Source organism: Delphinapterus leucas, chromosome 2 (genome assembly GCF_059928025.1).
Source record: "Delphinapterus leucas isolate spDelLeu-1000000601 "Yukka" chromosome 2, BTC_Dleu_Yukka2, whole genome shotgun sequence".
Lineage (NCBI taxonomy): Eukaryota > Metazoa > Chordata > Mammalia > Artiodactyla > Monodontidae > Delphinapterus > Delphinapterus leucas.
Genome location: NC_143130.1, coordinates 46,949,151 through 46,971,045, shown reverse-complemented (window position 1 = coordinate 46,971,045; position 21,895 = coordinate 46,949,151). Strand labels below are relative to the sequence as shown.

The 21,895-nt window shown below is 47.8% G+C and overlaps 1 protein-coding gene across 1 annotated transcript in view; it reads left to right on the top strand.

The window, feature by feature from the left end:
• FAM174B (family with sequence similarity 174 member B) overlaps nt 1–3,744 on the top strand; it is a 30,909-nt gene extending 27,165 nt beyond the window's left edge. Inside the window, exon 3 of the mRNA XM_022598893.3 lies at nt 1,872–3,744. Within this exon, the coding sequence (XP_022454601.1) occupies nt 1,872–1,875 (4 nt within the window). The 3' untranslated portion in view covers nt 1,876–3,744. The remainder of the gene's footprint in view (nt 1–1,871) is intronic.
• Nucleotides 3,745–21,895: the final 18,151 nt, after the last annotated feature.

Here is a 21,895-nt window from a genome sequence, read left to right as displayed (position 1 = left end):
AAAAAAAATAGCAATCTTGGGACACCTGCGAAGGTGAATTTTCAATGCGTTGGCGGTATATAAAGTTCACATCTCTGCGAATTCTGACGGTCTGCTGTTTCCAGATTCAGCAGGCTCACGGTAGTCTGCTTTTGTTCATATGCACACCTGCTCTGGGTAGCTCTTGGGAATCGGGTCCCTTTACTCTGGTCCGATTCTTGGTTTTTGAAAGTTTGCTGCTCCGTCTCCAGTCCCCTGGCCCCGACCCCTCACGCTCAACATTGAACTTGCAGCAGGATGCAGGGGAAGACCTGACTGTGGGGTCAAGGCCGCTGGGAGTCTTAACATTTGAGGTCCTCAGGCTGCATCTGTAGAGTGGGGGTGTCTGGGCTCCGTGGATGTCAGTAAGCAGGGGTGAGCCCCCCTCTTCCTAGCCCAGAGGAGGGGGCATGTGGGTGACGCAAGAAAACCAGCCTTCACAGCGTGGGCATGGCCGTGGGGATTTATCTTTTTCTTCCTCTAATCTGTTGAACAGGGGACCCTAGTGGTCAATACGAGGATACCCATGTCTATTTTTTTTTAATTTGGAAATAATTTCAAACTTAAAAGTTGCAAGACAAAAACAGTAGAGAGAACACCCAGATACCCTTTACCTAGATTTTCCTATTTTAAAATTTTGCCTCACTTGTCTTATGATGGCTCTGTGTGTGTGTTCAGATTTTTTTTTTTCTGAACCATTTTCTGAATGCGTTACGTCTCTCATGTCCCTTTCCCCCTAGTACTTAAGTGTGTATTTCCTAAAAATACGGTGTCCATATCTTTCAGTAATTACTTACCTGATATTTATATTTGGGATCATATAACGTTATGAAAAGCAGTTTATTATTTGATATTAAGTCTCCACTGTTTTTCCATGTGATTATGTAATGCCCATGTTCAAACATTAATAGATGCTGGGGACCTCTCAAATTTTCCCTCCTTTTCTAAGTCCCTTTGGATGATGTCTTGAATAGATTTAGTTTTTCAACTTTCACCCATTGTACAAATATTTCTTGCACCCCCTACAATTTTCTGACACTGTGCTTGGTGCTGGGGTTTAAACATGAACAAGCTCCGACAAGGGTCTCACCTGCAGGGAGCTCCCAGTCTAGGCAAGAGACAGACACGAATCAGATAATGACATAAACCATATACCAGGGGCCAGCAGGCTAAGGGCCCTGGGCCAGATCAGCCCACTGCCTATTTTTGTACGGCTCCTGAGCCAAGAATGATTTTTACATTTTTGATGGTTGAAAAAGAAGCAAAAGAAGAATAACATGTAAAAATTAAATGCAATTCAAACCTCAGTGTCCACAAATAAAGTTTTATTGGAACACAGCCATGCCAAGCATTTCCAGCAGCAGGGTTGAGCAGCTGCCACGAAAACTAGAGGACCTGCAAAGTCAAAACTATTTAGTACTCTCTGGACTTTTACAGGGAAGGTTTGCCGAGCCCCGGAGTAAACACCCACAGAAGTGCTAGGAAGGAGGATTACAAGGATAAGAGAGGTGGTGTACTAGGGGTCTGTGTGGGGACCTAGGAAAGCGTCCTGAGGTGGGAGCTGAGGGAAGGGAAGGCGTTACCTGGAGGAGTGGGTGTGCGTTCCAGGCAGCACTTTCAAAGGTCCTGGGGTTGAGGAGGGTGGCGTTTTCAAGGGCCGAAAAGGCAGCTTGTGTGGCAGGAATAGAGACGGGGGTGAGAGAGATGGAGGCACTGCTGGAGGGGCATGGGGAGGGGTGTCAACTGCCCTGCTAGGACGGCCACGTGGCCTGGAGGATGGTCGTGGTTAGGGAGGGGGTCACAATGGGTGTGCGGCTCTGCCAGAGGCCACTGACTTGTTCTTCTTCTTTTAGGTAAAACCTGTTCTCCAGCGTGTTGGCATCCTGTGGCTGGTCGGCTGAAGCTGGGGGGTGTGAAGGATCTGGAAGCTGTCCCGTCCGAGGTGTTGAAACCATAACAAACATTATTTATGAAACACTGGCACAGTTGTATGTAGAACGTCGGCTCCAAATGTCACTGCAGGAGACACCACCCTCTGGACGCTCCTTTAAAATGTCACCCTTTATTCCCTCCTCAAGAGGGCTTTTGCCTTGCTAAGGGGCAAGGGGAAACATGCTGATTTAAAAAATAATTTTAAAGCAACTGCCGACAAAAGTAAAAGAGATCAGAAGTTACCAAGAACCTAAGAAGAGCCTAAAGGGTATTCAACGGCATATTTAGGGTTTCTGACCGTCTGCTCTCCTGGATCTACGAACTTTTATATGTCTGACCCTTTGTGGCCTTTCTGGGCTTGGTCGAGTTCTGGCCTTTCGTTGGTGGTGGCCGCGTGAAAGTTCAGAGTGCAAGGGCTCAGAGCTGCTCAGCTTGTAGCAGATGTAAACACGTCCTGTGGCTCCTTTTCTTTTCTTTTTCCGAAAGGGTTCAGCAGAATTAGGCATGGCTAGCTCACAAAGAATTCTGAATATCAGGGAGAAACCTAGACCTGTGTGTGTGCATGTGTGTGCATGTGTGTGTATGTGTGCATGTGTGTGTGCATGTATGTGTGTGTGCATGTGTGTGTGTGTATGTACATGTGAGATAATTTCTCCATCTCTAAAGAGAAAAGAAAGTGTTTGGCAGCCTTTGCTTAGTAACATCCATGTGTGTTTCTCTGCCCTGTCACCGTTCTACATAGTTGGTCTTAGAAATGGAATTTAAAAAAAAATCACTGTGATAATTTAAATGAATGGTGATTTGCTTGGCTGAAAAAAGCCCACTGCCAGGGACTACGTTTGCAGTTGGTCCAGGCCAGACTGGCCTAGGAACCCACCTGGACCCAGGAGGTTACTGCAGGAAGACCCCTTGCACAGGTGGGTTTGGGTGGTGGCTTATCTTGCAGCTCCAGTGCCCGACACTTGCTGGAAGCAGGGCCTCGGGCTGACTCCTCAGGATGATAGAGGCCTCCCATTTCACTATTTCCCCAGGGTTATTTGCTGCAACGGATATCCTTCTGCAAAAGTCTCCTAGCAGTGCCTTTGGGGGTGGGCTACTCTGTTCTCTCTGGAAAGGTGTTTTGTAATTTTTTTTATCTCCTCTTTTCTGGCATTCTGCAGGGTTTGCAAATTTGCCTGTTTATTGTCTGCTCCACTGCTTGGGATGAAAACTCTGGCCTTTCCCTACTCGCCCCTATTTTCAGATTTTTCAGTTTCCTGGGAAGGGGCTGCCCTGCTGTGGGGTCCCCTGGTGCCCAAGGCCCTCTGGGCATGGGTGCTCTGCAGCCCTGGCCCATCAAGGTGGCACTTCAGCCTCTGCAGAAGAGAGGGGCGGCCACTCTGAGGACAGTGGCCTGCTGGTCCTCGGCTCCCTCCTGTGATTTGGCTTCTTTTGTTGACTTTCCTTCTCCCTTTCTCCGCCCTGTTTGCCAGAGCGGGGGGGGGGGGCTGCTTTATCTCTACCCTCCACCGTGTCCTCATGGGCCAGGGTGGTGACTAAACGGGGTGGGCCGCCTAGCAGCTGTGCGCTTTCCGGACCTTTGAACTGGAACCGTGGCTCACATTTGCCTTTCCGACAACCGCGTCTGAACCATCTGCGGAGAAGCTGGATTCTTCTGCCTGACACATGAACGCCGGCCTCTGTCTGCCAGGTGCTCGTCACAGGGCCTGGCAGAGGCGGCCACCAAGAATGACCTTCCAGATGCCACAGCTTTGGCACTAGAGACTCTTAAATAAAAAACCCTTCTGGCGTGAACTGTGTATGCATGTTTGGAGGTTTTCTGAGATGGAGGCCAGCAAGGTGCCTTCTTTTGATGAGGGGTGTGGGCCCGAGGCTCGGAGGAGGGCAGAGGGGGTGCCCAGGAGGAGGTACTGGGCCTGGGTTTGAAGCCCTGGGTGCCTCAGTGCTGGGGCTCGGATCGAGCTCAGGGGTCAGGTCCCACCCAGGCCCCTCTGCCTCTAAGTCCTGCCAGAGTGACAAAGTTCTGTGGGATTCCAGAGGTGCAGAGAGAGGTAGGGAGGCTAGAGGTCCCCTGTAGGGGGCAAGGCATTTGTGGTGACCAGTGCTGGGGAGAGTGGGGTCCCAGGCAGAGGGGAGAAAGGAGGGTGGGATGGGGACAAGAGGCTGCAGGGGGCCTTCCTTTACCTGCGTAATCCAGCTCTTCCTCTGCGAAGACAAGTTCCGTTTCTTAAAAGCAGAGTGAGTTGGGTCTCGGGGAAGCAAAGTTGGGCTGGAAGGAATATCGGACCTCGGTGGGATGACTTCCTTTCTCTAATGCCTCCTTCTTTTTGTTCTTTTCATGGGCACTTCAGAGGGGCCAACTTTGGGGTCCAAAGGGACAACACTGTCCAAATGGATCCCACACCCCCCAGCGTTACTGCCGTTCTCCCTTGGTGAAAGATTAGATGTTCCTTAGCTGGGGGCACCCCGATTCCAAAGACCCGGTTCCCGTTCTTTTGCGAGCATTTGGGGACTTGTCAGATCACGTGTCCAGTATCGGCTCTGGAAGGTGTGACCATTATAGAGACATGATCTAGTCGGTGTCTTCTGGATTCACTTAAAAATAGGACTGGAAGTTATAAGAAAACATTTCAGACTGATTTAAGGAGCAGAATTTTGATTAAAAATGGATTTATTATAAAAGCGATGTTTTCATGGGTGACATTTTGGAAGACAGAGAGTTAATTATAAAGAAGATAAAACAAGTTATCCAGATAACAATACGCTTAACAGCATTTTGACATCCCCCTCCCCTCCTTTCCTTCCTTCCTTCCTTCCTTCCGTCATTTATCTGTATTTATCATTTGCAAACATTTATTGAATGCCCACTTACTCTGGGCTCTGTGTTAATTGGAAGACTCGAGAAGTTGAGTCTCGGGAGAAGACCAGACACGTGACCTAGAGGGATGACAGAGCATAAAGGGCTGTGACAGGGATGCGAGGGCCTCAGAAGACTTGACAAGGGAGGGGCCAGCTCTGCTTTACACTACGAGTGGCCTCTGGGCTTCTGTGTGAGTGCCTTTTCGTGTTTTTCTCTACACATTTGGGTCATACAACCTGATTTTTTCACTTACCATTATGAGTATTTCCTGGTGTCCACAAATATTTAAAACAGTTTTAAAAAGAGCCTTAGCATTGTGTTTTGTAGAATTGCACTACGAGGGACCCATCTCTGATCTCTACTGGCAAAAGCAAAGAACAAGAGGGGCCCCATGCCAGGTACAAGGGTTGAGGTCCCTGGGGTCTGAACTGGACCCCCAAGGAGAGCTCAGACGACGGTTGGTTTCCTTTCCTCCTTCCCTTTCCTCCTCTTTCGATATTTCAGCCTGAAGCCTGGCGAAGGATGATGTCTGCCTGAGCGCAGAGCTCGGCTCACCATGGTCCAGCATCATCTCTGCTCGCGGCCAGGCCCGGCCATCGCCACCCAGCTGTGTGCAATTCTGACCCTCGGCTGTCCCCACCCTGGCTGAGCAGCTCAGTGACTGTCCTTGTGTCACTGAGTGGAGCCCACAAAGGGCAGCTGCGGCCCGTGTGGAGCCTGTCCAGGGGGGGCAGAGTACGCTGGGGCTCCTGACCCCGCGGCAGACCCATCGGAGCCCCACCAAGCCTTCCCAGAGCCGCTGTGGGTGTCGCCTCAGCACGAGCCCCCAGTGGTCCTGATGTGCAGAGACGGTTCAGAAGCACCGGTCTCCCCGAGTCCTGTCCTTGAAGTGGCCATCGTGTGAGGTTTGGATTCAATTTTGGTTGTTCTCAGGTGTCTATCCGATTGTCCCCACACCACTGACTTGGGATGCTGCCTTGGTCGGGCACTAAGTTCTATATCAGACTTTCACGTTCAAAGCTTTTGCATCTTAGCCCTACGGTATTAATGATCATCCTTGGGTTGAGGTCCTAGGGCCTGGAAAGAGCCAACCCAAAGCCTGCACCCCAGCACGGAGCACTGCCAGGCAGGACGACGCCGGGATGTGTAGGGTGGGTGTGCCGGCTGGAAGGGCACTGGGGGGTCATGGAGTCCAGCATCGTCATTCTACGCTTGAGGAAACTCGGGCTCCCAGAGTTTATGGGAACTCCAACTGTTTCCTCCACAGGAGGGTAAATTCCCTCTGAGCCTGGAGCATCTGTAGCTAGAACCCTAAGCAGCACTCAGGCGGAGGCCGCTGTCTTCCTCTTCCTCCGGTTCTCCCTTCTACACCTGTGCCTCATGGCTTTCCCGCCCCACCTGGCGGGGGGATGGTGGGTTGCTGACGGGTGTGTCGGGGGCACCCCTCCCCCACGTCCAGACTGGAGAGGGTGTGGTGACTGCCCGCGGGGCAGAGAGTGGATTTGGACCCACCTATAAAAAAACCTCAGATCCACAGTGCTGTGCCACCGGGGGAGACCACCGTCAGGTGTTTCCCAAAAGCAGTAAGCTCAGTGACTATGGAGTGTGAAAGCCTTGAACTTCACCAAGGGGGACGAGAGTGGCAACCCCAGAATGTTGGCCATAACCAACTGGGGCTGCTCCTGCTGGGGCTTCAGCTGCATGTTTCCTGGTCTGGAGGCCCCGCCAGGGCACGCCCAACTGGGGGCAGGAGGAGGGGCACGGGTCCCAGTGGGGCCCACTGTGAGGTCCACAGAGGCCAAGGCAACGTGAAGATGCACGCGAGCTCACCACGGGAGCCCAGAGTCAGCAGGCCTGTGGCCTGAGACTCTGCATTTCCAACAAGCTCCCAGGAGAGGCCGCAACTTGAAGAGCAAGATGGTAGGTTGCCTTTTTCCTGCACCCTGCTTCGCCACCACTCATGGCTTTCTGAGTTCTGACCCTGGAGGTTTAGGCCACAGGCCCAGCATCGTCCCGGACCTGCCCCCTCTCCTGCAAGAGCCCTAGTTACTGTTATGGCTCCTGGAAGTCCTAGTTGAAGGGTCACCTGTGCCAACTCGTCCCAGATACTGGAGGCCAGAAAGCAAGGCTGAGGATGTCACGCATGTCCTAGAAGAGAGCAGGGACGTGGTGGGGTGACAGTTTCCTTCCCATGCCCAAGAGAACCACCCTGTTTGGAGGATCAGGGTTTCCGAGATCTTGGGTACCTGGGAAGATGGCCCTCATGTCTGAGGAAGGGTCAGCTAGTCTGAGAGGAGGGTTGGTTGTCAACCCACATGGATATTTGACTCTTCCTGGTGAGTGGGAAAAAAACTTAAAAAAGTACTACAGCGTTTCCTTCCCTTCTCAGCAACCTACAGGTGAAAAACTCAAATCACATAAAATGTCTGGGGGCGGTGTTTTGACTTTCTGGAGGAACAGGGGGTGTTCCGGGGGAGGGCTAACCGTGTGAACCGTAGGCACAAGTGCACACACTTTTAGAAAGGGGCTTTGCATGTTCCTGCTTGTAAACATGCTTTCCATCCTCTTGCCGCTGGAATGTCCCCTTGTTCCCAACGTCCAGCCTCATACTCTTGCCAACACTGCTCTTTTCGCCCATCCTCTCTTGCCTCTGTGTACTCTTCCCATCCCTTCCCCCATAACCAAAAAAAATCCAAATCCCCCTGCTTGTTGCTTGCGGTTAGTTCACCCTCTTCTCTGAGCCTTGGGATGGTCCATTTCAGGCTTTCGGGACCTCCCCTCCTGCCCTAAGCCCCGATCACACTCTCCCCCACTGCCCTGCCCCAAGCAAACAACACTCTTCCCCTCAGAAGGTGCCATTATTCAGACGTACCCCAGGTACTTGTTGACATGACTGCAAGGTCATCAGAGCACTCACTGGTCCAGCCTTCCCCATGATGCTCCAGCTTCCAGGAGGCCATGGACTGTTAATTCTTTTTTTTTGTGCCAAGTCTGGGCACTTGGGTGGAGGGACAGTAATCCCTTTTGATAGTGACAATAACAGTAGTAGGAAGACCCGGCAGTGAGCGACTTCGGAAGTGTTTTTAGAGTGACAAATCGAGTCAACCAGCACTTTACTATAAGAGTACTCTGAAAGCCCTCGTTGATCCTGAAAAGTCTTGTACAAAAGGAGGAGACAAAAGAAGAGAATGAAGTGAGATAAGGGGAGGGACTCCCAGTATTTGTAGAGGAAGGGGGAGTCCATCACTGCAGCAAAAGCAGGGGTGAATCCCCGAAGATGACTGTCCTGAGTCTCTGGGCTTCATAGGAAACGCTGTGATTTCATTCATTCACCCTACTCTGTGCCAGGTACTGTTCTAGGAACTGGGAACACCCTAGTGGACAAAACAGACTTAGCTTCGGTTTCCGTGGAATTTATACTAAGCAAAAGACAGACATGGAGCAAATAAAAATCCTGCCATCCTGCTGAGAGCTCTAAGGGATGATGGAGCACAGGTGGTGGTCAGCCCTGAATTGAATTTGAAGGGACAGGGCTGGATGAGGGAGGACCTGGAGTGAGGCTCAGGAGAAATGGCTACCAGGTGGGCTGTGTCCTGAGACCCCCACCTACTTTCCTATTGAAGAGACTGGAGCTGGTTTCCCAGCGTCAGACACCCTCTCCAGGGCAGGGCTACCTGATTCCTAAGAGAGCCTCGTGACTCCTTGCAAAGAAAAATGTGGGAGAAGAGGGTGATGGGTTTTAATTGTTCTAGTTTGGATTCTTAAATTTCACTTGGCAAGAAGAGGCCTCTAGCAACAAGACAGTTGATTTCATAGAGAACCTGCATCTGGATCCAGTTTCACCCCAGAAAAGGGAACAGTGAAGGCTCCTTGCAGCGTGGGGAGGCGTGAGGTTTGGGACTGCCCCCTGGCTCAGACATTTCAGCATCACTGCGAGGTGACTCCCATGAGTCTTTTTAGGGATGGGGACCCGCCAGGAGTTCCTGGTGAGAAAGGAGTTACAGGATGGCTCTTTCTTTGTAGGAAAAGTTAGAAGCCTAGGATGATGTTATCGTTTTCCGGACAAGACTTTTCTCTGCTTCTGACACATGACTGCTGGCAGTACCAGACGGGACTACCATAATCCAAGTTCACAGCTTGAGGTCCCCTGAATCAACTCGATGACAGGAAGCTGAGCTGCAAGTCCATGGAGGACTGGCTCATTCACCTTTACTCTGAGAGCATAGCCCTTCAGGGTTAGGGTAAGGGAGGCAGGGGAGGGCTCGGTAGGCTCCCCAACTTTGGTGGGTACTATGCTGTGGCTTTTGTATACAAACCCATTGGAAGCACAGATCGGTTTCTAAGCAGATTTAGCTGAATCCTCAAGGCAAAAGAAGCTTCGAGAGCTGGGTTTACTCTTCTGGGTCCTCTTCTCTATAACTCTGCCCAGTAATTCCCCACTATCTTGTTATCTCTTTGACGCCTTTAAGAAGATTGTTCATTTTATAATATTCTACCTTTAAAAAAAAAAAAACAACTGTCTTCAGGGGACGGTTTCAATGGCCTAGTGGGCCATTTCCACCAAGGGAAGTCTTAGTTACTTCTCTTGGTACCTCCTTGACATGGGACTTCTTACCAGCTTCAGAGATGCCCACTGTGGGAAACCAGCATCCAGCAGAGCTGGTGCAGGGGAAGTGCAGAGGGAGGCAAGCTGGGCCCTGGGGCAGGGGTGGAGGCTGGCTCATCTGGGCCTTTGGGCCACCCAAGGAAGCCTCTAGAACTGGCGTCTTCATTCACCAGCTGTTGAGTCCATGTTTCCCTCAGGAACTTGGGGGATAGGAACAGCCCGGAAGGAAAGGAGTCAGGAGTGCTGGAGGCACCTGCAGACCTCCAAGGGTCAGAGAGGAGGGATCAAATTGCCTGCTGATATAAAGAGCTCACATATTTTTAGGGGACTGCCACCTAAGCATTTAGGTAGGGTATTCTGTTTTTTTTTTTTCCCCTGAACTTAGGCAGTGTTATAAAAAGAGAGGCCCAAGTGGAAATCAAATTACATTTACATTTCTTCAAATTCACTCCAATTATTTTCCCGTATACTTATATATGTATTTTATCTACCTACCTACCTATCTATCTATCTATCTATCATCTATGTTATTGTGGTCAGCTTGTGCCTTCTGACCTATGGCCTTCTTCTGCCACGTCTCAAGGACAACTGTGCCAATGATCCCTTCTTTGGCAGAGGATACATTGTGTTTAGGTCTTTCTTGTTATCAGTATCAAATAAGGAGGAAGAGAGAGGCAATGAGGGTGCTGAGTCCAGAGGGTCTACATGGTGGTCGGGCGCTCGGGAGGCTGGAGGTGAGCCTGGGAGACTCTGGGACAAAAGCCGAAGACAGGAATTTTTTCTCTTTTGAGTCAAATGCCGCACACTCTGCAATGTAAGTCTTCTCCACAAAAACCCACATGTCCTGCAAATTTACAGAGTCCTTTGTAGGGTTGGTTTGGTTGAATTTGAGGTTCCTGCCATCTCTTAGTCCTGCAGCGTAGCTAAGGGCACGGATGGGTTTCCTGAGGAACGTGCTGTCATTTATCTGAACCTTCTCCTATCCTGGGACCTCTATGTGGCTTACAAGTTTTCGTTGTTATAATTAATGCTTTGAAAAACCATTTATGAGCATCTTATGATTCCTGAAAATGGGATCTCAGGGCAAAAGTTTTTGGTATATTATATACTATTGCTTTTATTTTTTCTACAGAGTTTGTACCAGCTTGCAAGCCAAGAAGCCTCAGATAACATGAGTCTCACCCAGGCTCCCCTGTTAATGTGCCTTGTCCTGATTCCATACTTCCTACATTGTCAACTCCACGTGTGTCCTGGAGACACCCCAGGAGGAGAGAGGAGTTGGGATTGTTGGAGGGGTTTGCAGACCTCAGAAGATCAGAGAGGAGGGTCCCTGGGATGGAGTCTTTCTCTTTTTCTTAATGATTACCTTGGCCTTGGAGGTGATCAGTTTTGGATACCAAGGAAAACCAGGCTTCTGAGCTTGCAAAGCCAGGGTGGAGGTCCTCCTGCCTCCCCTGGTTCTCCCATAGCCTCTAGGGAGAAGGATGCCCTTTGGTAGTGAGCCAGCTATCAGTAACCGGCATTTCTGGTAACCGCGCCTTCGGCAGCTCGGCTGGCAGGGACCCTCCTCAACTTCGTAACTGCACAGGACTTGATTGATTGATTCATTCATTCATTTCATAAATATTTACTGAGAACCTACTGTGCGTCAAGCCCTATTTTGAGCTCGGGGGACACTCCAGCCTACAAAGCAGGTCAAAAAAGCCCTGCCCGTCTAGATTTCATATTCTTAGGAACGTTTTCCTGCATGAGGATAACGTTAGGAGTCTTTCACTCTTTTAAGCCCTCGCAGTAGGATTTCCCTCTCCCTGTGCTACACAATTCCCCCCTCCACCCCCCAGGTGGACCTGTTCCTGAACAAGAATGGCTCCCTCCAGAGCTTGTATTTGCCAGCAGCTTAGGGTGCGTGGAATTTCTTTAGTTTCTGTCACTAGCCTCTGTGGGCTGAGCAGATCCCTTTATTAAGTGTAAGAACCGTGGGGTGGGGCAAGTTGCAGGGAAACCAGAGCTCAGTGTTGGCACCAGCAGGCTTTCATCGCAGGGAGGAATGCGGGGCTCGGGAGGCTAGGGGGTGGGTTGGGGTCCAGTCAGATGCAGCATGTGGCATACTCCCTGGGTGGCCCAGATGTCAGCTAAGAGAGCTACAGGAGAAGTTCATTCAGCCCAATGTTAGGACCTGAGATCGTGACATGGCTGGGGTTTAAACGTCTCTCTTCAGAAGGCTGCAGCGGTTGAAAAAAAAGACTTGATCCAGTCCTAAATGTCTTCTGGATGCATTCATTTGCATTTTCTTTCCATTACACGGATTAAGAAATGGGATGGATCACATATTTGCATGATTGCAATTTAGCACTTCTCAAAATGTGTAAATGACTGAGCTCCCTTAAGACCAGCAGGGCTGCTTTGCAAGATTGGAGGGTGGTCTGCTGGATGGGCCCCTCCCGGCTGTCTTGGGCGGGGGCGCCACCGCATCATCTGTGGCCTGTGGGATCCCATGATCACCAGTGCTCCAGGCGACAGGTCAACAGAAAGCCAAAGCACGCCTGCGTTTTTCCTGCCCCTTTCTGGAAGGGGGCTTCTCACTGTCCCCTGGCCTCAGACTTCTGCTTGAATTAGCAAATGTGAAATACAGCTCCTTCACCATTCTCTGCAGACAGACCAATTCTAGGAGGTCACTTGACACATACATACAGCTCACAATGTCAAGACTGGCGTGAGGAAGGGCAACCAGACATTTCTTTGTCCTTTCTGCAGACTTGGCTGCTTCAACGAAGCAGGGAGGCGGAGGTGGCATGCTGAGCCACATCCAGTCCTCAGAGATACCACCAGCAGGGCCCCTCCCACCAATAGCTACTTCTCCTCCCCCAGTCCTGTCCTGTGAGGAGGGGAAGTCCTCCCCTGTAGGTCTAAGCTTGCATGTGCCAACCCCTTAATCGCACTCAGCCAGGTAAAGGGCTGTCCATTCACTGAGCTGCCCAAGCCCCCAGGAGGTAATGGAGGTGATGACAGAACTTTTGGAGGTGGGAAGGGAGAAAACAGCTGGTGTGTTCACAGCACAGTATCTTTTCGGGGATGCAATACACCTGTGCCTAGTCACCTGCTAAATCTGGCTGTGAGCCCCACCGGCACTGGGGCTCAGACAGAGTGTCAATTCTGTCTGAATTGACATGGAGACACGGCTCTGATGAGGGCAGGGCTGGTGCTCCATCCTCTCCCCCTCAGAAGCTAACTTCCTGGGAGTACAGAGGAGCTGCCTCAGGTCTGGTGAAGCTCTTGAGTCCCAGAGTTAGGGGCAGACAGGTGAGGCCAGCGTGGTTTCGTGCCTCCCTTGAGGCAAGATGTCCTCTTCTAGACAAGAGGGCAGTTGGTGTGTCTTCTCCATCTGCCACCATGAATAAATAAAGCACTTAGGGAGGGTCCCTCCCCTACCCCAGGTATGGACATATTTTGGGATATTTTAACGGGGCCTGGGGAGAGGATATCCATCGGGTTCTATGGTGTGCACCATGCAAGTACATACTTTACATGTGTTTTAAAAATGTAAGCTCTGGAAGCATCATAGAGGGCTCATGAGGGCGTTTTAGCAGCTGTCCAAGGGTGAGTGTCTCTCCCCAGTCCAGGTACCCCCTTGCTTTCCTCCTGGTCATGGATGATACTGTGCTGACAACTGTAGTTTTCTTCCTAAGACACAATTCTCCTCCAAAGGAGCATTCTAAGGGTGGAGAGAAAGCACCAGCCCATCCTTCCAGAACTTCTTAGTTTCTCTCTTTTATATGTGCCACATTAGCACCGTGTCAGTATTCTCCAGGGCTTACAGAAGGAGCTTGGCAGGCAGGAATCCGTTGGGTCTCTGTATTTGATTGCTTTCTTGGAGCCCAATAAAGGACACCATTGTTTCTAGGAGGTCACTTGAAACATACATACAGCTCACAATGTCAAGACTGGCCTGAGGAAGGGCATCCCGAAACCCTGCTCTGGCCCCTACACCCCCAAGCTCAGCAAACTCCTGTTAACTGCTTCAGGCAGAATCAGACAAGGTGTGCCCCCAGCTGGGAAGCAGCTGGGTCAAGCAGGAAGAAAGGGCAGAGTCCAAAAATAAACTGTTGATACTTATCTATTCTATGGTAGCTGCTTATAATAGCTGGGGCAAGGGCTGGCTGTTCCCTCTGTTCTGTATACAGTTCCCTTTGCAGGAGTTGGTCCACCTGGGAGGCTCTCAGGAGATGTTTGTGGAATTGGAAAACAATCCCCAATTAGATGCCTCCTTAGAACGGTTTTCCAAGTCTGCCTTCAAATTCAGATGGAGATACACCAAACAAAGGTTGACACCTCTGAAAGATGTTAGAGAAAGTTTATGAATGTGTAACCCTTCATTTAAATCACCACCTAGTTGCCTCTTTCCCTAGGTTGTCAACACCCATATTTATTTGTAAGTAATTGTGTATCTAGTCAGTTAGTGGACTGATAAAGGAAAACTCAGGTCTTTGAGATTATGTTAGGGTAGGCCAAACTGCTAAAACAAAGAGACCCAAAATACAATGGCTCAAACGCAGTAGATGTTTATTTCTTTCTCACATAATAGTCCAGGGCAATAGTTCCACCTTCTTGGAACTGGAGGAGGAAGTTCTGCTGTAAGATTCCCTGAGGCACCCAGGCTGATAGAGGCTCTGCCATACTCGACAAGTGGCTTCCAAGGTTGCTATCATTGTCAGCATCACTCCAGGCATGTGACATGGGAAAATGTAGAGGAGAGCGCCTGGGAGGTGTCATGGGCTGCCTGGAAGTGGCACACACCCTTCCGCTCACTTTGGAGAGAACGTTGCCACCTGGCCACACCTAACAGTGTGACTGGGAAACAGGGTAGTAGATGGGCAGTCGTATATGTAGTAACCTTGGAAACAGGGACTGAATTTGGGTGGGAGTAGAGAGACTGTCCATGTGAGGGACAGTGAGGCGTGCTTCTACCAGGAAGAGCTCTCCCAGAGATTAGCATCTGTACTGGCTCTGTTTATCATGACCTCCCACCTTCACAGTGCTTCTTGAGGTTTCTACACATCCCAGAGTACAACAACATGCCTGCATCCGAGAACATGAGGATGTTCAGAGTCACATTCTTGGAGTGTGTGACCGCCACTACACTCACAAACTCCTTCCCAAATGTCCGCTTTCAAATCTGAAACACAGACTAAGTGAAAGAGAAGAAAAACAAGTTCCAAGAAATAGCTTCTTCAAGGGAAGCCCCGAGATCCTGGATCGGAAGGTGGGGATGGTGCCACCACCGTTTCTGTTTGCCCCAGGGCCTGCGGCTGCCCAGGCTCTCTTCCAGATGGGTGCCATCGAGTCAGGTAGGAGCACACGTGACCATTAAGACTTGAACTCCTTCTAGCTACTGAGGGGTGTCAGTGCTTTCTCTGGGTGAACAGTTTAGTTGGGGGATTTCGAGGAGAGTTGAAGAGAAAGCGGTGTTAGTCAACTGGCCATGCCAACAACATTCAGGTGTGTCCACTGCTAGTCAGTGTAACACTTGAAGACTCTTTGCTGGTCTGACTTGGACCTCTCTCTTACTATTTCCTGTTCCTTTTTTCAGAAGCCCTCATTCCCACTGGTGGTTCAGATCATGCTCTGTGCATATCATTTCTTCCCTATGGCCATGGCCACTCCACTTGTCTCAATGTCACCCTTTCCATCCAGCCCAGGTGGAGGTCCTCTTGCCTTTCACAGCAGTTTCTGGACATTACACCAGGCTCTGGATCTACTGAACCCTCTTGTTTTGGCTTAACGTTTGAATATGATTTTTTTTAAAGCAACATCTTCTGGTTATGAAAGAATTTATACTTTTGGCAGAAGATATGAAAAAGGCAGAAAAGTATAAAGGGAAAAAATAATTCATCATTGCATCCTTGGAGATAGTCACCCTGTACATCTGGGTGGATTTGCTTCCTTTTTTCCCTGTATGTATCCATTATACGTTATGGTTTGTAAAATTGATACCATGCCGTCAAAGTAGTTTCTCGCTCTACCTGGCTAAGTTTATAACACGAGTATTTTCCCAGTCAGGGCTCTTCCCAAACCCGACATTTACTGACCACACAAGAGTCTACTGAATGAGGGAGTATCATAATTCCATTATGCAGAAGTTTCCAGAAAGTGCTCATTTACACTCCCATCAGTATGAAAGTGCTTGTGTCACTTCATTTGCCAGTTTGGACACCCAGATGGATCTGGGGAGGAGGATGCCAGGGGAGGGGAAAGGGTGGAGGGAACAGGACAGGCAGGACAGCCTTCAGGTCTGGAGGCGAGAGAGGACAGGATTGGGTAGGAGACTCTTGGATCGTTGCACGATTTTAAGAAAGTTTTGGACAGGGACGGAAAATCCCCACCCAAGTTTCTAGCAGGTGGATTTCCGAGAGTCCGGCAGGAATGGGCTGGTACAACGACACTCCTTACTCTCCAGCTTTGGTTAGGGGCCTCCATGGTGAGGCGGGGGCGGGCAGCTGGAGCTGTCAGTCAGCTCTGCTTCCCTGGGGCAGGTTCTCTTGGAGGTGACTGAGCAGCACCCCTCCCCCACCCAAGACTGCCCCATTTCACCCGATCAACTGTGAATATAGTCAAAATACGTAATGATTAACTGCAAACATGGTCTCATTTTGCTGATATGCCTTTTTTCTGATTAACCTTGAGATCAAACATTTATCATGAATTTAGTTACACACGTGTTTCTTCTAAAAATCGTATGCCTGGCTTCTCAGTTTGCCCATGGTTGTTTTCCTTATTAATGTATAGAAGTATTTGCTGGATTAAGCCTATTGTTCATTTCCCTCAAAAATGTTTAACCACTTAATCTTTTCTCTTTATGTTTTATGTAGGATGTTTTTGATACTGTTTTTTTTCAACTTTATTTTATTTATTTATTTATTTTAACATCTTTATTGGAGTATAATTGCTTTACAATGGTGTGTTAGTTTCTGCTGTACAACAAAGTGAATCAGCTATACGTACACATATAACCCCATATCTCTTCCCTCTTGTGTCTCCCTCCCACCCTCCCTATCTCACCCCTCTAGGTGGTCACAAAGCACCGGGCTGTTGATACTGTTTTTAAATAACTGATTCTTCAGTTACGATCACCACTTTCGTTCGCTTCGTGCTCAGAAAGCTTTCGCTCGTCCTGGCTTTAGTTAAATATACTCCACTCTTTTCTTCTAGATGTTTTTGGATTCTTTCTTTTTTTTTATACTAACACACTGAGATTTTATTTTGGAGTGTGGCACGAGGGATAAAATTTGATTTTTCCCTCCCCAAAGCCGCATTTTCTAATTTCGCTTTTAGATAATTCAACCATTAACTATTGCTTTTTTAAAAAGTTGAAGTATAGTTAATTTACAACGTTGTGTCAGTTCCTGGTGTACAGCAAGTTAGTTCACTTATATAGATATCACTTCCTTTTCAGATTCTTTTCGATAATAGGTTATTACAAGATATTGACTCTAGTTCCCTGCTCTATTCAGTAGGTCCTTGTTGTTTATCTATTTTATATACAGTAGTATCTGTTAATTCCAAACTCCTAATTTGCCCCCCTCCCCCCAACTATTGCTTTTTGGTGATTCCTTTCTCAGATTTAAGTTTTTAAAAAATATGTAATAGATTTCAGGATTGTCTGGTTCTACTTCATCGATTGGTTTGCATAATTTTACACCAGCACCACACTATTTTAATTACTTTAATAATAATAACACAGTTAAATCTATCTCTTAGGGAAAGTACTTCCTTGATCTCTTGATACTCTTTAAACAATTCTTAGCTATTCTCATCTTTTCTTTTTTTTTTTCTTCCAGATGAGCTTATCATCTTTCACCAAGTTAAAAAAAATCCCACTGGAATTTAATTAGGATTGTATTTCACCTAAAAATTACTTTGGCAAGGATTAACGGCATCAATATAGCCAGTGTTTGAATCCCAGTTCATGTCTTTCAATGAACGTTTCTCTTTTATTAATCTCTGTAAAAAGTTTGTGTTTTTAATATGTCTTAGACATTTCTCATTAGTGTTGTTTATACATTTTTTCAATATTCTTATGAGTGCAATTTCCCCCCTATGTATTCTGCCAGTTGTTGGAATATAGGAAAGGCATCAATTTGGGAGATTTTTGTGTATTTATCTTGTATCTTACCGCTTCCTTAATATCTTATTAATACTAAGAATTTTCCAGTTGATGCTCTTCTATTATCTTGGTGCATATCATACTGTAGTCTACAGATATCAAACATTTTGGGTCTTCCTTTCTATTACAGAGTTTGAAAACAAGTTGGCACGCTCTCTTGTTGTCTTGAGGGTTGACTTTTCAAGTTATAGGGTTGAATTTATTTTGAAACTTCAGATAACTTAAAAGGACAGCATGAGATTTGGGGGTTTATTAAAATGAGGACCGGGTTTGAACAAGGCAGTTCTGGAGTGCCAAATGAACTGGCCTATATTTCAGGATAGTCTCCCTCCTTTTCTCAACTGGATGGTATATCATCCCTGATGAATCCCACAAGTGTGAGTACTTCACAATGCTGGTTAACATGCAGTACAACCGGAGTGGGTTTGAGATCTTCTGGGAAAGCTGAGAATCCTAACAAGTCCATGGGTTGGAAGAGCATGGGGTTGAGAAAGCACACACAGGCCTGTAGGAACAGTGTCACCCTCCAAACAAGCCAAGTGACAAAAGCACCCCTAAACAAACACTTGAAACTTTTCAGAGTCCTAGTCATTGTGTCTTTCCATCAGGTGTCCTAGAAGACGTTTCCCAACTGTTTGTTCGTGAGCTCTGAGAGGCATGTGGAGGAATTAAAGGAGGTAAGTGTCTAATTAAAAAAAAAAATCTATACGTATTTTTAAACAATTCCCCTTTAAGGCAAAGTGTGGACGCTCTGTGCATGTGTTGGCTGCATATAAAGTTCAGGGAGACTCTGAGCATCTTCAGGACTCTAGTGGTTGAGGGGCTGAGCTCTCACTTGATCACTGCCAGCTGCCAAGTTGCTTTCTGACCAACGAAGAGTTTTAACTCTTTTTCCTTAGTCCTCTAGTATTTGTTTTAGACCCAGAATGGACTTGTTAGTTTAAATTGGGAAGAAAAGGGAAACCTGATGTTGAATTACAAGTCAAGGCAGAGCGTAAGCATGAAAATAGTTCTACAGATGTGCTGCAGGGTAACCCTCGCCAGATGTCTAGGTTGCCTTCATTTCATCAAAATCCTTAGTTTGAAGAACATTCTGAAGTACGCTTACATCAAAAGGTACCTCAAAAGCCGGTGTTCAAAAGGAAGATGAACATGCATTTCAGGGAGGTGGGAAGAAAAGCCGCCTTTTGCCGTAACGTGTTATATGTGGAAATGTGGAATGTGCAGGACCATTCTCTCTTACCATTTAGGAACAAAACATAACAATTATGAACCCATGCCAGTATTTTTAGTGTGGAAATTCGTGCAATTAAAAATCATATCTTTCTAAAGCGTTGATCTATTTTTGAAGCTGTGACATGTAGTTAAATTTCAATCTTAGGTTTTAATTTTTGATTCCACCAAACCAAACACAATACGTGTTTATTCACATTTGTTGACTGTGCTTTTTCGTCTGGCTTGAATCATTCTGAACAGTTGTAACCTGTTGCCCCCTTAGCCTAGAGACACATTTCTTAAATCACTATAAGATGCTCAATTAACTTTGAGCAAAGTAGTTTCCTGCGTCCTTCAAGAAAGACACGTTTTCAAAATGTCACCCCAGTTAATAAAAGTATGGGGATATAGCCAAGTTATGGGGGCAGAATTTGCAATAGCTGATTGGGGTATAGGGCCAGTTGTCTATTAATGGCAATGAAATCATGTTATGTGCATGGAGGAGAATTCAACTATTCCTACTCCTATACAGTGGAGGACTTCTATCTGGTTCATCTAAAAGTGGTTTCAAGTCACTAACAAATGTGAATGGCTATAAGACTATATTCTTATGAACCTATACTAGAAATTCTTATCTGATAGATGACAGTTTCTATATGCCTTGTTTTGATACTAAAGTACAGAATTCCTACATGCATCAGTGCAGGGATCTGAATTGGTCTCATTTAGCACATTTCAAAGTATTTCTTGTCAATGGAGTCAAAACTCAATACAAGCTATAGCCTATGTTATTCCTAAAAGATTTTTTCCTTGGGATGATAAAAAAGTAAGCCAATTTGGCTCTAGACCATTTTGCTTAAATCCCTTTTTCTTTTGTTACAACATTAGCTGAAGACAGCAATAACTTGATTTAATTAAGAATGAAATGACATTTACTAAAACTTAAAAAATTAAGAATTATAAAAGTAAAGCATGGGGCTTCCCTGGTGGCACAGTGATTGAGAGTCCGCCTGCCGATGCAGGGGACACGGGTTCGTGCCCCGGTCCGGGAAGATCCCACATGCCGCAGAGCGGCTGGACCCGTGAGCCATGGCCGCTGAGCCTGCGTGTCCGGAGCCTGTGCTCCGCAACGGGAGAGGCCACAACAGCGAGAGGCCCGCGTAACGTAAAACAAAAAAACCAAAAAACCAAAAATACCCACTTGAGCATCCCTCTTAGTTATGCGAAACAGTGAGAGCAAACAGTCATTTTTTATGGATTTTCGTTGTTATAGAACCTTCTGTGACTTGCCCTGAATGCAAAGCTAGTTAGGTGAGGAGGTGGATTATTTGCATAGGACCTAAGGTCTTCTGGCGAAGACTCCAACCCCTAATTCCTGATAGTGTCAATAATCCTGCACTCTTCTGGGGGTAGATGAGGGTGGGCCAAACTCAGGCATAAAATATTACCTTGAGAAAAGACCGCTGGCTCAGGCTTAACATAAGCAAGGTGCAAAGAGAGCATAAGCCGGGGAAAGGGTGGGATTCTAGCACAGAGTGTGGTAGGGTGGAAGCAACCCTTGACCCAGACACTCACGCACATTGGATGTGCTTTGGAAAATAGTGACTGTGAGTGCTGTGTGTGCGCGCGCATGTGTGTGTGTGTGTGTGTGTGTGTGTGTGTGTGTGTGCGCATGCGTGCTCAAAGGTGGAGCAACCTAGAGTGAACTTAACATCTACGAAGTGGGACCATCTTCCTTTTAAGACTCCTGCAGCCTGCTCTGGGACCAACCAGCCAGGCAGGGCGTCCGCACGGCAGGCTTAGCCCAAGTCCAGGGAGCTGTGCAGTGTCAGTGTTGAACAGCGACACCATGTGGTAGTAAGGCTCAACAGCACGAGAGAGCTAGTCAGGTTCCACTTCTCTTTCCTGGTGACTTTTGCAAGAGCCAACACTGTCCTTTGGTGGGATCCCAATCAGCCAGAGAAAGGCAGACCAAAGTGACACTTGTTGAATCAATTCCTGGAAGCCAAGCTTTCTGACCTTCTCCTTTCTGGTCAACCTAGGTGCTTCTCAAGGACTCTTCCTAGAGAAAGGGGGTTGAGCAAGAAATGAAGACAGCTTTCAGACGAATATTAGCTGCATCCTGAGAAGTGAGCCAACTGGGGTCCAGATGGGCTGCACAACAGATTCAGTTAAGGGTTATCTGGGGGCAAATGCACACTTAGACCTGCCCCAGGGAGTGTCGCCTTCCTGCTGGAAATTAACCTATGATGAGAAACAAAGAGGTGGGTCTTCTTTCGACCATGCAGCCGCAGGTAAACTCTCTGGAGGGATTTCTGAGCACCCCGTCCATGGCAAGGAGGGACTGGAAGGAGACCCAAGCCAACAGGGCCTCTCCAGGGGGGCAGGCACCAGGGGCAGCTGCAAAGTGCTTTAAGTTTCTATTTCTAGAACCAGGCTCAAAATCATTTGGGCCTTTTTGAAAATGAGTGATAGGAATGTGGAACAGAGAAGAGTTTAAAAAATAAAAATAGCAGTCTAGGGACCGAACCTTCCTGAGTGCGCAAGGTTGTTGGTTATTTTTGTCGCGCGGCTGCAGTGTTTCTGTGTGTTTAGGCTGGAGCCAGTGGAAGTAGGTGGATGAGGAAATCTTGTTCGGGCTCCCGGGAGCCCCAGGAACCACTCAAACCCTACAGGCCACTTCTTATTGGAGTCGACATTAGAGTTACCTGCAGGGGAGCCCTTTTATCTCACGTTTTGGAAGGGAAGTTAGGAAGAAACCATCATTAGACCACTAGTAAAGCTGCTGAGTCGTTGAATTCATCCGGGAGAAGAGGGAACTTGAGTTTCCCAAAGTCCCTTCCTCCACTTTAATCTGCACTCTTCTCAGGTCACCCTGGGCTTTTCCCTCCCAGCAGTGAGAGCAGCCAGTAAGAACTTGAGTGATTATTTGATTAATGTCTGTCTTATCCCTCTAGACGACTGGTTTCCTGAGGGCAGAGATCCTGTCAGTCTACTCTTCACTTTATCCTCCGGAAGGTTGAAATGTCCACAGAAGATTTGGAGGAGGTCAGTCTCCAGGTGCAGGGAGAGGAGGTGGTGTCTGGGTGCTGTCGGAAGCCAC